This window comes from Archocentrus centrarchus, chromosome 10 (assembly GCF_007364275.1).
Source record: "Archocentrus centrarchus isolate MPI-CPG fArcCen1 chromosome 10, fArcCen1, whole genome shotgun sequence".
In the NCBI taxonomy this organism is placed as follows: domain Eukaryota; kingdom Metazoa; phylum Chordata; class Actinopteri; order Cichliformes; family Cichlidae; genus Archocentrus; species Archocentrus centrarchus.
The window spans coordinates 11,439,809-11,455,810 of NC_044355.1; the positions used below are offsets into that span (position 1 = coordinate 11,439,809).

The 16,002-nt window shown below is 38.2% G+C and overlaps 3 protein-coding genes across 5 annotated transcripts in view; 2 read left to right on the forward strand and 1 right to left on the reverse strand.

The window, feature by feature from the left end:
• Positions 1-4,138: 4,138 nt before the first annotated feature.
• Positions 4,139-8,568, forward strand: LOC115787153 (opsin-3). The gene is given in 5 exon segments (XM_075074403.1): positions 4,139-4,244; positions 4,247-4,519; positions 5,145-5,473; positions 8,364-8,368; positions 8,370-8,568. Coding segments are annotated over 5 exon segments (912 nt in total).
• A 2,244-nt stretch (positions 8,569-10,812) lies between these two features.
• Positions 10,813-12,333, forward strand: cd40lg (CD40 ligand). The gene is made up of 4 exons (XM_030738825.1): positions 10,813-11,049; positions 11,449-11,476; positions 11,570-11,671; positions 11,791-12,333. Exons 1-4 carry the CDS (start codon positions 10,852-10,854, stop codon positions 12,159-12,161), a joined length of 699 nt encoding a protein of 232 aa, XP_030594685.1. The 5' UTR covers positions 10,813-10,851; the 3' UTR covers positions 12,162-12,333.
• Positions 12,334-13,433: 1,100 nt separating this feature from the next.
• arhgef6 (Rac/Cdc42 guanine nucleotide exchange factor (GEF) 6) overlaps positions 13,434-16,002 on the reverse strand; it is a 30,016-nt gene continuing 27,447 nt past the window's right edge. The window contains exon 19 of one of the 3 annotated variants that reach the window (XM_030738824.1): positions 13,434-15,907. In XM_030738824.1, the coding sequence (XP_030594684.1) occupies positions 15,873-15,907 (35 nt within the window). In that variant the 3' untranslated portion in view covers positions 13,434-15,872. Of the gene's footprint in view, positions 15,947-16,002 lie in introns of all 3 variants that reach the window. The other 2 variants (XM_030738823.1, XM_030738822.1) reach the window with 2 other exon arrangements.

Below are 16,002 nucleotides of genomic sequence, written 5' to 3' on the forward strand. Positions count from 1 at the left end.
ACTGAGATCTATTTTTTTGTGAAATCTGCAGAATAAACTCATTAGAGCTAGATTCGACTGCCTTTCAGAATTCACTGAATTTTTGAATGCATTATTATTTATCTGCAGAAAGTGTCAAGCAGAGATGAGTTTCACATTAATCTGCACAGTAGGGCAGGGATCATCATATTTATGATAATGACGTCTTTTTGTCACGATGCCTTAAAGTAGTATGGTAGTTTGCACTGAAGCGGATGAGAATGTTATTAGTTTCTTACTTATTTTGTCCCCTTATTGTGCGAATATTGACTTAAAAAAGGAAAATGTGCATGCATCATGTGTGATTTTCCCATGCTGCTAGCATTTACTGTGAGCTTTAATTTTACCATTGACCATTTTCAGCAATAAATTGAGGATTATTGCTACTGTCTTATATCCATTTCTATATAGACTAAAATTCTGTTATTTATATGCAGCACATGATAACTCAGTGAGTGTAATATGTTTAGTGTCAGCTCACCAACTGGTTTTTCTCATGGAGATGACAGTATATTTAACTGCTGACATCTTTCATGGTCACAGATGGAGGACGAGCTGTCCCCACATGATGAGGATGGATTAATGATGATGCTGTGTTAATATTCCCATCTGGTACTGCATTACACCACGAATTGGTTACCAAATTGGCCTTCTAGGCACTGTTCCAAGAGGCTCAGCCAGGTGCAAGTACTGGAGGATGAGGTACCTTTCAGGTGTCTGTACCCAGTAGCCTAACACTTTATAATCAGTCACTAACCAACAGCTGTTGGTTGGAGCATGTTATGGATAGACAATTCATACACAGCATACTTGGTTAATAGGTGATGTCTTTTAGCCTTGTAGCCTTCCAGGCTTTGGACAACAATAATTGTATGGATATGAATGACAAGTTTCTATTTGTCTATCTTGATTACATTTTCCTGGCTATCCACATCAAAACCAATTTCTAGTATCCTTAAAAAAAAAGGGTCTGACGAAGGAACTGCTGATCTGAAGTCCAAGATCAGCCCGTTTAGCCTGATCTCTTTCTGTCATCGTGTACTCAAGGTTGATCTTCCTGATGTGGGGGTTGAGATGTTAAACAAGTCTTACCAGGACTTGTAGGTGCTCATACAGTATGTGCCTTCTACTGGAAATCGTCAATAGGTTGATGTTTTCACATTTATCACATTGTCACAGTTAAATAGCACAACTGGCTTAGTTTCCTGCTGAATCTCATTACGCAAACATTATTCCAGATCTTTTCATATGCAACACAGTACGCAACTAAGAAGACAATCAAGACAATCATCGTACATTCTGTATAATGACAATAAAGGCATTCTATTCTATGATCTAATGTGACTCCATAGCTGTACCATAACTATCCCTGCAGGTACTGCTTTGCCTTTTTGGATTACAATGATTAACTCTTTGTAGTTTTATATTAATTTAACTGTAATATCTGTAACTCTCTAACCACTTCAGAGAGAGAGAAGGTCAGCTGAGGCTAATTTTAAAGTGCATGCTTACATTAAACAGGTCCAAAGTTTCAAATAATGAGGTCAGTATATATATATATATATATATATATATATATATATATATATATATATATATATATATATATATATATATATATATATATATATATATATGCAAGGCATCCTTTTGTACTGTTGAAAATATTTTATATATTCTATAGAAATGACTATAAATCACAGCTACTGTGATATTTCTATCATGATTTGTGTAAATGACAACAGGTTTGTATTTTAATATAAAACTAAAGGGGAAAATGTGCTATTGTACAGACTGAATACAAACCTTTATAACACAAAAAGTACTGTCACAAATTTCTTGCTATGTAGAATCAAATAGGTTTTTCCTGTCAACTCATTCTATAATTTTCTTTTCCTCACATTATAATATGAGCATTTAAAGAATATATAGCTCATATAATAAAAAATGCTGGATAGAAATTAATAATAATTAAAAAAAAACTCCAGCACTGACAAAACTCTGCAGTCTTCCAACTCAATTATTGTAAAGTGGGCAAAGAGAATCCTTAATTGCTCTCTGTCTTTTAAGACTGGCAGTCTCTTAAAAGCAAGAATCAGGTGTGAATGAAACTGTAGAGCTTCAGATTGGAAGGGCTTCTTGTTAACAATTTAAGGATCTTTCTGGTATCTTTAAAACACTGCAGAAAGAAGATTGGCAGCAGGTGTGAAGGGGGGGAAGAGCAGACAATTTGTGCCTCACCAGGAGGTAGGCATGGATTCAGAAACCATGCAGGCTTGAAACCGTAATCCTTCTTCTCCTCTTGTGTCAGGCATAATCAGGCCAATCTAAGGCCTATGTTTGGAGGCTGGTGTTGGTAAGGCAATTGGACCTGAAGTGATTACTGCCCACTGAGCTTTCAACAAGCCAATGATGCTGATTGCAGAGTTGCAAAAAGGAGGGGCATAAGGAGTTCACAGTTGCTGCTTGTGAGTTAATGGAACTAGTGACCTGCAGCATTTGAGATTTACCCTGCGTGATGGTGGCAGAATGGCATGTATCAGTTAGATATCAGATATCAGATGTGATTTCATTTAGGCGTACCCTTTTTTTTTTTAACACTTGCAGCTCTCTTTCTTTTCAGCATGTAAACACACACACACACACACACACACACACACACAATTTTGTATGTATTTTGTCTTTACATTTGATTTAAAAATGTAGAGTAAATCTAAAGTGAATGTTCATATTAAACGTGACCATAGTTTCAAATAATGAGGTTAGCATATGTGAAAGTATTCCCTGGCTCAAACTGCTCTAAATGTTCAGTTTCAGACAATGTTTTCTACTCAGCCTCTCTCAGAATATATTCTTAATATGGTTATTTCAGGCCAACACCTCTACCTGTAAGCCCAGGAGCCCCACCCATCTGCTGTGCAAGCCTTTGTTTGCAAGGAGCAGCTACTCATAAGAATGAGGCACTAAAACAGCTTGTTGTAGGCAGTGGATGGAAGGAGTAGCTGGACCGAAGCCCAGTAGAGCATAAGTATAAATGACTTTGAACTGTGAATCAAGCACAGCTTCTTTAGTGTAATCCAAGAATATAAATGTGTAGCTGGAAATAAGCATAGTAAGTCTCCTTCAAAGACCATTTACTGACGTTTTTGCACCTTTCAGACCCTATAACATATGCAAATAGAACGATGTACCAGATGTTTTATATTGCTTCATGTTTATTTCTATATTTGCAGGCATTTACTGATTGCAATTTATTTTCTCTATTGAAATATCCTTGTTTACACACGACACTTTTTGAAAGCACTAATCCATTGCTGTGTGCAAAAGATTTTAACAATGCAAGGAAAGAACATCAAAAACACACTTTAAAAAAAAGAATGAACTACTTTAAAGTCTCTAGTAAATTCACGGGATATAATAAGTCACGGGATTACAGACTGTCTGTGATGTGATTTTAAATAGGATGAGCTGAGTTGGTACGGGAAGGTACAAAAAGAAAATGCTAAACGAGTGTGAAACTTTCTTTGTGGTGACTTTCTGTGTGTCCTGCTGTATGCGGCTATGCAGAGCAGCAGTCTGGCACAGAAAGCAGCAATGAATACGAAAACGCACAGCTCAGCAAAACCGTGCAACAAAGTCTGGCTTCCTGGAGCGGAACGCCGAGTGCAATTTTCTCCAAGCTGTCCGTAAAATTAGAACGTTATTTTGGACAATCATTTAATGTGGCTTATATCCGCCATGAAAAATGATCAAACTCAGTGGAAATACGTGTAATTATGCGAATCTGAATCACGTTTCATAAGCTCAGCACAGCGCCCTAAAAGGCATTGTGTTTGCAGCTGGAAAGCTGTGAACTTGGTGGATTTATTCTGTTTACTCGGGCCATTGTAATCAAAAGGACTCATTATAATAACTTGGGAAATTCGTAGAAAGAAAGATCAATCAGTGTGTGTGACAGAGTGAAGGGAATGGGGGTAGCTGCATAGCTGGATTTCAAGAAGTCACTTCATACTCCAATGTTACACCAATTCTCACTGCGCGTAAAGCTGCTGTTCACCGGAACATTGCTTCCTTCTGTATGTCCAGCTCTTCTTCAGCTCTCATCTCTGGTATCACTGCCATGGTCGTGTACGTACACGAATGGAATTTCAGCACGACGGACAGCTCCCTCTTTAGATCCAGCGTCAGTACGGACGAAGCCCTGTGGGATTCCATGGCGCCCCAGAGCCCCGGGGTCGGACGGGCCATACGGTGGCGGCAGTATGCCTCGGCTTTATTTTAGTGGCGTTAATCCTCAGCAACTTTCTCACTCTGCTCGTATTTGCAAAGTTTCGCTCCCTCTGGACGCCCATCAATCTCATCCTGTTGAACATCAGCCTGAGTGACATTCTCGTGTGCGTTTTCGGGACACCTTTCAGTTTCGCTGCCAGCCTGCACGGGAGATGGCTTATTGGAGAGTACGGCTGTAAGTGGTATGGATTTGCCAATTCCTATTTGGTGAGTCACTATATTAGGAGTACTATTATGACCATTTCCCCCCTATTTACTCGTAAAAATTCAATATACAAACAATTTTGGCCATGACGTCCCTGTTCATAAGCAGTGGAACAGTATTATAGAGGAGTAAAAGCTGTAATATTTGCCCCAGAAACGTAGAAGCATATAGTACTATGAAAGCAAAATACTAAGCAAAAATTAGAAGTATTTTAAGACTCTATTTAAATTTAACATTAACTTGCATTTGGTTTTCTTCTTCAAGCACAACACAAAATATATAATTTTTTATATAGCTGCTATAATAATGGTGATATAATAATGGTGATTTAAAGCACTAATGCATCTTTTTCCATGTTGTGTCCATGTTTGGGATCTAACAGGTCACTTGATAGATTCTCATTTGTGACCTTTTGACCTATTTTCCTCCTCAGCTGTAACACTACCATCACCATACACTGCACAACATACAAAAAATTTGAGTTTTCAAAGGAGTCATTAAAACTTTAACCACTTTGCAGAGTTGTAGAGTTGCTACAGGGGCAAGTGGGGACTGTCATTTGAACAATAACTAGCCTCTGATCATTAAATCTAAAGTACTTTTTAAATTTTCTTCCCTCTTGCTTCATCAGGAATTGTGTCCCTTGTGTCCTTGTCTCTTCTATCATATGAGCGCTACAACACCGTGCTTCATTTCTCCCAGGTTGACATCTCAGATTTCAGGAAGGCCTGGCTGTGTGTCGTAGGCTCCTGGTTCTACTCCCTCTTTTGGACATTGCCACCCCTCCTAGGTTGGAGCAGCTATGGACCAGAGGGTCCTGGTACCACTTGCTCCATCCAATGGCACCTCCACTCACCCACCAGCATCTCGTATGTGTTGTGTCTCTTCATCTTCTGTCTGCTGTTGCCCCTTCTGCTCATGCTATACTCTTATGGAAGAAAACTGGTTGCCATTAAGAGGGTGAGTTCATTCATACTTACGGAGAATGCACATGTTTGAACAATCACGCAGGACTAACGGAGAACTATGTAACTTAGTGTCATGCTTCTGTTTATTTATTTAAAGATTTATAATGTTAAAATAAAAACACTGAAAGCAGATGCCAGAAAAGAGTTTAAATGGCATTAGTCTAAACTTAGATCTTGGTGAAATCTGCTGTCTTTTTGTTCACAGTAACCTTATTCTCAAAGACTAATATCTTGAATGCTGAGATTCTTGAAACATAATATCATGTGCTAGGGGCTTAGAGGCAGTTGTCAGACTAACATTTGGTCATGTGTTTTTAAGGTAATTTAAAGGAGAATCAAGTCAGACAATCATAGAAATCACTGATCTGTGCAATTCATCAAAGAGGGGAAAGAATGAGGGATCATGTTTAAGGGGAGAGCATAAAGTTGAGACTGTCTATGTTCTTAAGGACAGTAAACCAATCTCAGTTTACAGTGACTCATGCCATCTTTATTGGGGATGCATAGGCCTGACAGTCACATAAATAACTGGTAATTAAGAGCTCCTTGTTAGTACTGCATTCTTCCCACTCCCTGTTCCGACTGCTCCTATAAGCAAATGTTCTAGAAGGTATTTTTAGATCAAGGAAGTAACTTGTTGCTACTGGATACCTGTTATTATATAAGTACCTCGATTTTGTTTAAGCTTGGTGCACCCAAGAGAATCTGAGCAGAAAGGGGCTTTGCAGACTTGATCACTGTTGCAATGAATTGGGGCTCAGCTGCATCAACTGAGAACCCACCCATCAGCTATTTTTAGAAACTTGGCGATCTGTCTGTGGATCTGGCTTCTCAAAAGCCGCTTGAACAATGCATCAGAAGGATAAATAAGATTTATATCAGCAGCATCGCTGTGGGTCAAACTCAAACCTTTTTATTTTTGACTGACAGCATCACATTTAGAGAGCAGTCACATAGCTGTCTGTAAAGCTCCGCCTACAAACTCAGGCACACTTTAGATTTACTGTTTGATAATTGTGTTTTGTTTAGCTGCCAGAGGACCCATAATAATACTGCTCTTGGATCCAGCTGTAGTAATATCTCAATCAATTAATGAGGAAAAAGTGAAGAGCACAGAGAGGGAAGGACAAAAACTGTGGGAGACAGTAGACAGAACTGAGCATTATAATCAACATGATTTGGGAGAAGAGGACAGAAGGTCATTCACGCAGAAGTGACTGCTGTTTGAGATTTTTGAGTAGTTATTACATGATTGTGGAGGCAGAGCAACAAGGGCCATGACTTAATCCCAAGGAGAAGTGTAACTGAGTGCATCAGATGTAAGCAGTAATTTAACAGAAGGAGTAGGTGTTCTTTTCTGTAGGGCCATTTTTTTTTCTCATAAGACAGACATGCTCATTTATTCATAAAGTACCAAGATAACCATCACAATGGCAATTACGTTCGGAGGTAGTCATGGGTGTATGAAATCAATACTGACAAGTGAGGTACTGCAGTAACCACTTACCTTATGATTTATCTGAGCTACTAAAACCGATACCGATACTGATATTTGGAGATTTAAAAATCAGATATTCCAATATACCTTTCAATATTCTTTTTTTTCTTTCAGTCATATAAAACATAAACCGATTTCACTAACATTTGTTATGTGTATTTATTTACTCATTTATGCATTATGCTCCGCCCAGTTCTGCTTGGCTCAGCTGGTTGCTGTGTTTGTGGCATTACAAACACCTGTTGCCAACAGGGAAGCAGCAGAGTGCCCTCTGTTGAACAAACTGTGCGAGGCCAACACTCATAATGTGGTCAAAGGTGTTTCTCCTGTTAATTTTTTGGCTATTATAAATGCCAATACAGATAGATTGGCAAATAGCTAATATCAGCTGGGCTCTAACCTTAGCTAACTGTCTTCTGGTTAAATTGAATTTATTTTTTTTGAGAATCAAACATAGATAATTACTATAATATGACAACATTATGGGGAATGTGGGATCCTCTGCCAAGTATGTGGCCTTTTCTGCGTAATACCACACGAGGGCATCAAAGTATGTGTATCATTTTCAAATGATACACATACTGCAGTGTGTAGTGTGGATTTCAGTACTCAATCAATAATTGGCCTATGTAAGCAAATGAATAACACAAAATAAGACATATGGGGACTGAAACTGCAGAGTTGAGGATATAAGTGCGGATGAATGATTATCTAGATTAACTGATTAACTCTATATTACAAGTATTACTAGATATAAGTATGTTATCTAGAACGGGTGGTTAAAGTGCATAAAAATGGAGACAAAATGGAGTGGCACTGTTTGTCTACTGAGGAGAACTCAATAGCTGTGTGACACTGAAAATGAAGCTCAGTTTATGAAACACAGTAGATGTCATATATGTATACAGTATGGGCAGATGTAATGTGTTTCTAACGACTCCAGACTCAATCAGAAAAAGAAAAGTATGATTTGGCAGAAAGGGCTCTACTGCTGGGGAAGCCTTTCATGAAACTGAGCAAGGACACAGATTCTGATGAGAGATAGTTACCTTTTAAAAAAAAGCCACAGTGCAGCAAAAGGAAGATGTTGGGGTGATGGGGGAGCTGTGGTAGAAAATTGGATGATTCTGGTTATCCAATAGCAGATAACATTATAACACAGGGGTGCCAGTTATGGTGAGGTAAGTCTATATACTTACAGATGATATGGTGATGTTGCATGAAATTACACAATGTTTCATTTCAGGGTCTAGTAAAGATTATCTTGTTTTTTTAAATGTATCCTAGAGCTAATAAACCTTTCAGGCAGATTTAGCCCTTTGAGCTGAAAATCGTGAAATCACTGCTTATTGGACTGACCATACTATTCCATTCTTGATTATACCTTTACACAGTTTTATAGATGCTTTGCAGCTTTCATGAAGTGCAAAGGAGAACCTGAGATTGTACAAGGAGAGGTGCACCGAAATCCGAGGACACAGCTGTCAGAATATTTCCATGTTCATAGACAAGCCTCCCTCGGCTCCTCACGAGTCCAGATCCCCAGTAGCCCCAGAAACACTGTGCTCTGCAGCCAACACACGCCGTAAAAAAGTTCTTCTTTTCAAATGACTGTAACTTTTATAATTATTGCTTTTTTCTCTGGGGGAAAATGACTTGTTGGTACCAGAAGTCAGAGGAGAATGGCCAGACTGCTTCAAGGCTAGGTAGAAAGGCTGATAGGAAGGCAACAGTAACTCAAATAACTACTCATTACAACCAAAGTAAGCAAAAGAAAGCACAACACATCAAACCTTGAAGCAGATGGGCAGCAGCAGCAGAAGACCACACCAGGTGCCACTCCTATAAAAGAACAGGAAACTGAGGCTGCAATTTGCACAGGCTCACCAAAACTGTACAATGGAAGATTGGAAAAATGTTAGTTGGTTGGCTGAGTCTTGATTTCTGCTGCAGCTGCATGATGCTGTCATGTCAGTATGGGCCAAAGTCTCTGAGGAATGTTTCCATCAGCTTGTTAAATCTATGAGTAAAAGAACTAAAGCAGTTCTGAACGCAAAAGGAGGTCTAACCCAATAATAGCAAGGTGTACCTGAGTGTATATGGAACAGCACAAGTCAATGAATGTCTTTAATATTTTACATAAAATAAATTCAGAAAAACTACAGAAAGTGGGAGCAACCACTGCAAAGTAGTTAATGTAATAAGACTTTGTATGGTAAAAATATTTTAAACCACTAGGGGAGGCAGTGGGCCATTGTAACAGATTTATGAGACATTCAACACATTTTTTTTGTTTAGACAACTGCATAAAAATAATTTTACCTGTTTTTGTAGTATATTTTTCTGGCACTTATTTTCAGAATTCAGAAAAGACTCAGCTTTTATCCAGAAATATTTTCGTGTGCACAGTAGCAAACATAATATACCCTGATATTATATTTATTTACATGACTTTAAAATGGAAAATGAGTATAAAATCCCACAACAGCATTCAAATCTTTAAAGAATATGTGGACATATAACAATCATTACTGATTAGGGGCTTAAAATCAATACATTTAAAAGAGCAAGAGTACATTACAGGTCATAATCATATATTGTAGTTTGTGTAAAAATATTTTGTGTGCTTTTAGCCACTGGTTTTGGAAATGAAAATTTCACTGACTGAATGCAACCTATGGAACGACAAGCTTCACAGTGCTTGTACGCAGAACCCTGTAGGCAGCCGTGTGAATATGCCACATTAAACAGTTTTCACTTTGGCTGTGTGGGCTCAAAAAAACAATTGCTGGTCTCCTTCCTGACGAATCCGCTACCACAACTAAGCATAATTCTCACATCGTGCGGTCGTTAACAGTGTCGTGTATTTGAATGGACACGCCATGGTCTAGCCAACACTGATTTGTGAACTATACTCAGATTCAACTATTCTTGAATTTAGTCACTGCGTTTAGATTCTGAGTTGTTCCACACTGATTGATTTGGGGGTAAATTACTGCAATAATTAAATTAATATTGCAAAAATGTAAAAAGTAACCTTTTGAGGTTGTATTGAAGAAGAAGAAGAAGAAGAAGAAGAGAAGAAGAAACAGCCTTTATTGTCCCACAGAGGGGAAATTTGGGTGTAACAGCAGCCGCAGTTATTATAAATATAAATAAAGATATAATAATTCACACTGATTCACTATTCACTATTCTGACATTCACTATTCTGACAATGATCCTATGGTCACACAGCCAACTTTACTCTCAACTTCAGTGACCTATGACACAATATTCAGGGAGGTACTGGCATGTGTTTTAAAAAGAGAATTGCTCAGTGTATTGTTACTTTTGGCTGCATGCGACATGTAGGCTGATCAGGTAATTTCCAGAAATAATCTGTGAAAATGGTGTGAAAATAGATGGTGTGAAAATACTACTGAACTCTTAATATAGATTTATGCATGTATGTGCCGTGTGATATCAAATTGATGCAATGGAATTTGCAACTTATTTTTCTTTAAATACTTTTACGCAAACTACACCAGTTTATATACAAAAATGAAACAGTTTTTTGGGGATTTGTGTTGGCCCAAAAAGTGAAAGTACTATTGAGTGCACAAGTTCACATTACAATCACATTACAGTGTGTAGCATGATAGGCATGCAGCTGAGAGAAAGGAAGAAAGAAATGCAGTGAGGTTTATCACCTAAGACACAACACACATACGCATTCAACAAAAGTGGCAAAGGCATCTGCATCTCAAAGAACTCAGACCTTCCAGGAAGTAGTGAGACATAAACTCAGATGCTCGAGAGAGGAGCAGTTCAAAAGCGCATGGGATGTCACGGACGTCAGGCCTCTGCAGCTCTCACCACTCCTCACTATAATGATCAACACTTACCAGACCAGCCTTGCTCCACCACCGGTGCCTCCACGCAGCAGGTCCCAACCGGTCCTCATCCCAGCTTCTCTTCCATCAAGGGGCCACAACAAGGTTCTCATCCGGTTTTTGGTTGGCGTAGTGGTGCTGCATTTATTTCTTTCACTTGCAGGATTCTTCTACCTGTACTATCATGAACATATGGTAAACTATTTTTTTCCTCTTATGACATATTTTAACTAGTTTAGACTTATTTATAATTGCTTTGTATAAAATTTACAGCTTAAAGAAAATCAAAAATAACAGTTAAACTGAAACATGTAAATATTTTTTAATTAAAACATGAGGAAGTGTACAGAACTGCACATAGATTTGATTATATTAAGGCAATTAAATATCATCTGTTGGTTCACACAGTTTAACTGCATTTAAAACAAAGGAAATGCTGCTGAGATGTGGTGTTCATAATTCTTCTTTCACTTTGTGAACAATGATATGAACACATTCACTTAAAAATAGTGTACATGTGTTAGTCTTATGAAAACTGACCTTCAGTATGTTGTTCTGCCTGTTTCTTATGTTCTACTTTTTTCACCACTGCAGGGAAACCGTTTCTCAACTGAAGGAAAAGGTATATTCAGTTCAATAATCAATTTGAGATTTTAAGCTGAAAAGAAAAAAAGACACAGTCTCAATAATTTGTATATTTGTTCTCTTTTTCTAGATGGCTCTCCCTCATCAGAAAAACAGAAAATGGACAAACAGGACACGTTCTATAAACCCTCAGCACGCATGGCAGTTCAGAAAGCAGAAAAACCAAATTCATGTAAGAAAATGTGATTTTTTTTTTTTTAACATCTAAAAAAACTTAATTTATCAAATATCTAATTAGCAAAATTAAAATGTTCTCCAAAAATGTTTATTTAAACCTCTTTTTTTCACTAGCGGGTTATCTACAGTGGGACACGAGGCACTCCGTTCTTAGAGTCATCAACTATTACGAACAGAGTTGGCTGACTATCCCACAGGATGGTGATTACTACATCTACTCCAGAGTGACCTTCTCCAAGGAGCACTCTGTGAAGCCACTGGCCAGCCTGGTCAAGCTGAGGAAACATGCTGCAGATAAAGATGTGAAGGATATAATGAAGGCCTACTGTTACCTGAGCAGTACAAAGAACCCTCACATGTGCACAGCCAGTCAGGGAGATGTGATTACACTGGAGAAAGGAAACCAACTCGGTCTCTGGGTACAAGACCTCTCACTTGTGGACTATGAAGAAGGCGCAACAGTCTTTGGGATATACAAACTGTAGGACTCCAATATGGGCACATGCATAAATCTAAGCAGGAACTCATTAAGGGAATGGACTTGGATCTATCAATTGATAACACTGTTGAATAGGCTGGCTCAAACATATATGGGGATTCATTTGAATTTAAGAGACAAACATAATTTATATAATTTTTTTATTGTTTTATTTTTGTTTACCACAATTTTTGTATTTATTGATGTAAATAGGGATGTATTGAAATGAAATAGATATTTAATCTAAAACATTTATACTCTTCTCGGTTTTTCTTGCATCTACTTCATATTAGGAATAAGTTACAATTAAAGGACACGCACACAGGCTGAAGCATCCAGACTAAAGAACCACAGGTCTGATAGTTTAAGTATGGGGATACCAAGGTTTTATGTGTATGAGCTACAGTCTACCACAATGAGGTGTATTTTTGGAATATTTCAATGCCTTCCAGAGAAATTCTAGAAAAAAACAAAAAACCAAAAAAAAAAAAAAAGAAAACCCTGTTAATTTACTTAATGTCCAACAAACAGATGTAAAAATACCCAGATTCATCACCAGTTTAAAAAAAAACCCCTGATGCTTATCACATTCTAGGTTGGCGTGCACCGCTATGGTTTTAAATTTTAGGACACAGAAAACCACGTAGAGAAGCTGCAGTTTCTCACATTGCGAAATGGGACCACTTTAGGTAATGGTTACCCACCAACTTTAGCGGTAGTAGAGGAAGCAAATTCAGTGCGAAGGAGCAGTGGTTTAAGCACAATTTCAGTGACAACCATTCAGTATCAATTATAAACCTTCACGAGTACATTTAGACCTTGAGACTATTGTTCTAGTTATGAGTGCTTTAATCTAAACCTGTCTGGTGACTACATTTTTTTTTTAATACTGTAGTTGATGAGTAATATAAAAATCCTACATAACACCCTCAGTACCTTAGACATAACAAAACCTAGCAGTGTCACTGTCATGTTGGAGTACAAGAGCATGGAAAGTGTGAATCTCTATGGAGGTGTATACAGTTGCAGAGGTGGTGCATTCTTAGAGAATGTCATCTATTCTAGTCACTCCTTCCATCCTGTTTCTCGCTTCCACATCTCAGCAACCTACAAACTCCTGAACCACACAAATGGTGAACACAGCATGGAAAAGCCTATGTTTGTGGATTTCCAGTATGAAGGAAGGACCGCTACTCATGCTGTGTGGTAGAAATCTTAAGGAGTTTTCCATTACTCAGATAAATGAATTCCAAATGCTAAGCTCCACTTATTATATTAAAGTTTTATTAAAAGAATGATCATACCAAACATAAAGTACAGGGTTTCTAGAAAAAAAAAAAGCATTACAATACTTGCAAACAACAATAATTGCATAGAACAGTCTTTCGAAAACAAAAACACAGTGGTCTGGAGAAAAGGTTTGAGATAAGCAGGTTGAAACTGGACTTCAACACCATTCCACCAGTAAGTGCTCACTGAGACTAATGGGAATTTAAAACTACAGTATGTGGCGCTCATGGAAACAGTTTTTACAGAAAACAGCGATAATGTTAATCTCAGCAGCGAACATACTGATGAGACAGACTCATACATCTGTACAGGAAGCAGCAGAATCTAGATGCTATCGGAGTGTCCCAATTCGACTAACATGGGTCATCTTCATCTCCTGAGCAAGCATTTCCCTAAAGAAGTGCTCTTAAGCCAGACAGTGACTCTGTTGCTGATGTACCAGTGCTGCCCTGTACCTTACACAGTGCTTCAGAGTCCCTGTAAAGAGGTGCGTGCGAGAACAGCACTTCACATACGGTATTACAATGAGACACATTTTGAGTCAATTGTGACAAATTGGGGCTTGGTCAGTTCTGTTTGAACAAAATGGCTAACGCCAGGAGACTTGATTAAATAAAGGCAAATGAAATATAATGAATACTTAACTTTGACTCTGGCTTTTTTTGGTCAATGAATTGGATTCATTTTTTTTTTTTATTGCATTTTCTCCAACTTGGGCCCACCATGCTGGCACTAACCCAGAGGGTCAGTCAATAAAGCAGTCACTTATTGCATTTCAATACCATCTACTGCCTCTCTGCAGTGCAGTAAGATTAGGAAACAGTGTTAACAGTGCAGATGCTAAACCACATAAGGAAATGTACCGCGTCGAGTCCTCTAAAGAGGCTTCAAAGCCCCATTTTTCAGACCCATGTATACCCATTAAGCTTGTAGCTGAAGTATTAAAACAAACCACCCGTGACATTTCAATACGCACTGAGTTTCGGCCTGGTTTTAAAGTCTCTAAGTTTATTCACCCCTTCTGGAGGCACTTAAAAAAAAACCCAGCTGAGCTCAACTCTACACTGATAAATAAAAATAGGTATCTATTTCCTCAGTTTTATCTCCAACAGCTCTACAGGAACCTGCAAGGACACTATAGAAGCTGCAAGAAAAAAAAAAACTGAATTCTGAAGGCATGCTCTTTTACCAAAGTAATTTTACCTCTTAGAAAAAAATGTTTTTAAATTTTCCCTTGACTAAAGCAAGGGGGATTTTTTTTTTCTGCCTTCACAAATCAGTGTAGTTTATTAAAAGACAGACATAAAGGCAGCAGAATATCTAAAAAGCTAGCATCTCAATTAAATGCTTGGGTGAACAATAAATAATTTACCAAAGCAAAGCTATGCAATTAATATGTTAAAAGGATTCTTGACTATATCTTAGTAAGAAGAACAAGGGTAAAATCTTTGTTGCTATTTGCGTACTCTTGTACAATAAATCATACATAGTAAAGTCTTTCCTATTTAATATGCAGCTGCATCCCTGATAGCTTTGGACTATATATCTCAATTATCACATTTGTGATGCAGAATTCACACTGTAGATAAATGTACATTCATGCAGTTTTTAAATAAACGATGAAGGGCTCCATTTTTAAACTAAGATTGCGATGATGAGCTAACCTGATTGACCTGTTTTCACTGTTTGGCTAAAAAGCAGCCTGGAAATGTGTGATGTGAATGTCTAGAATATTACACACAAAAAACAAAAACAAAAAAAACAATAGATTCATATATAAGAAAGCCCCCCCCCACCCCCCCCCAAAAAAATCTATTTTCCCCATGGGGACCTTTACGCCAAATAAAATATAACAATAACAAAGACATGATGTGAATAAAATTGGTCCCCTTGCTAAGTGCATGCAAGAGAACACCCATTAAATCTAATGGCTTTGTACTTTTCCATTTCCAGCTGAAGCTAAAGAAATGGTGAAGAACTTTATGTCCTTGTCCAAAATTGATCCATGTGCTGGGGAGTGTTCACAGTGCCAGTCACCAAGGGGGAATTGCTTGTTGTCTTGGTTTAGCTGAGCTGCTTCAGGAAGCATGTTTGCAGTCTCATCTAGGTCAGGAAGACAGAAATCGAGCTCCAGAACTTGAAACGAAGACACGCAGAGTGTCACCACCAGAGAGCGAGTCCAAGTCTGCTCTGCGCGATTGAAATGTGGTAACACAAAATAGATACACAAATACACACATACACGCGCACGCGCACACGCACACACACACACACACACACACACACACCTGACTCTGTCCCCCCTGCAGGCATGCTTACGTAAATGTGGACACATACACGCACAGCCACACATGAATATTGATGATTGGATGGATGTGCTCAGTGGGTGCCGTCATCCCAGCCACAATCATTCTTCTGCTTAACCATTTTACGGACAAGCCTCTCGAGCTCTTTGCGAGACTTCTGCTCCTCCTCGAGAAACTGCTTCATCCACTTGTTCTCCTGCAAAATATTGTGTAAAATGTTGTGTGACTATGTCAGCTTACAAAAAACAGGCA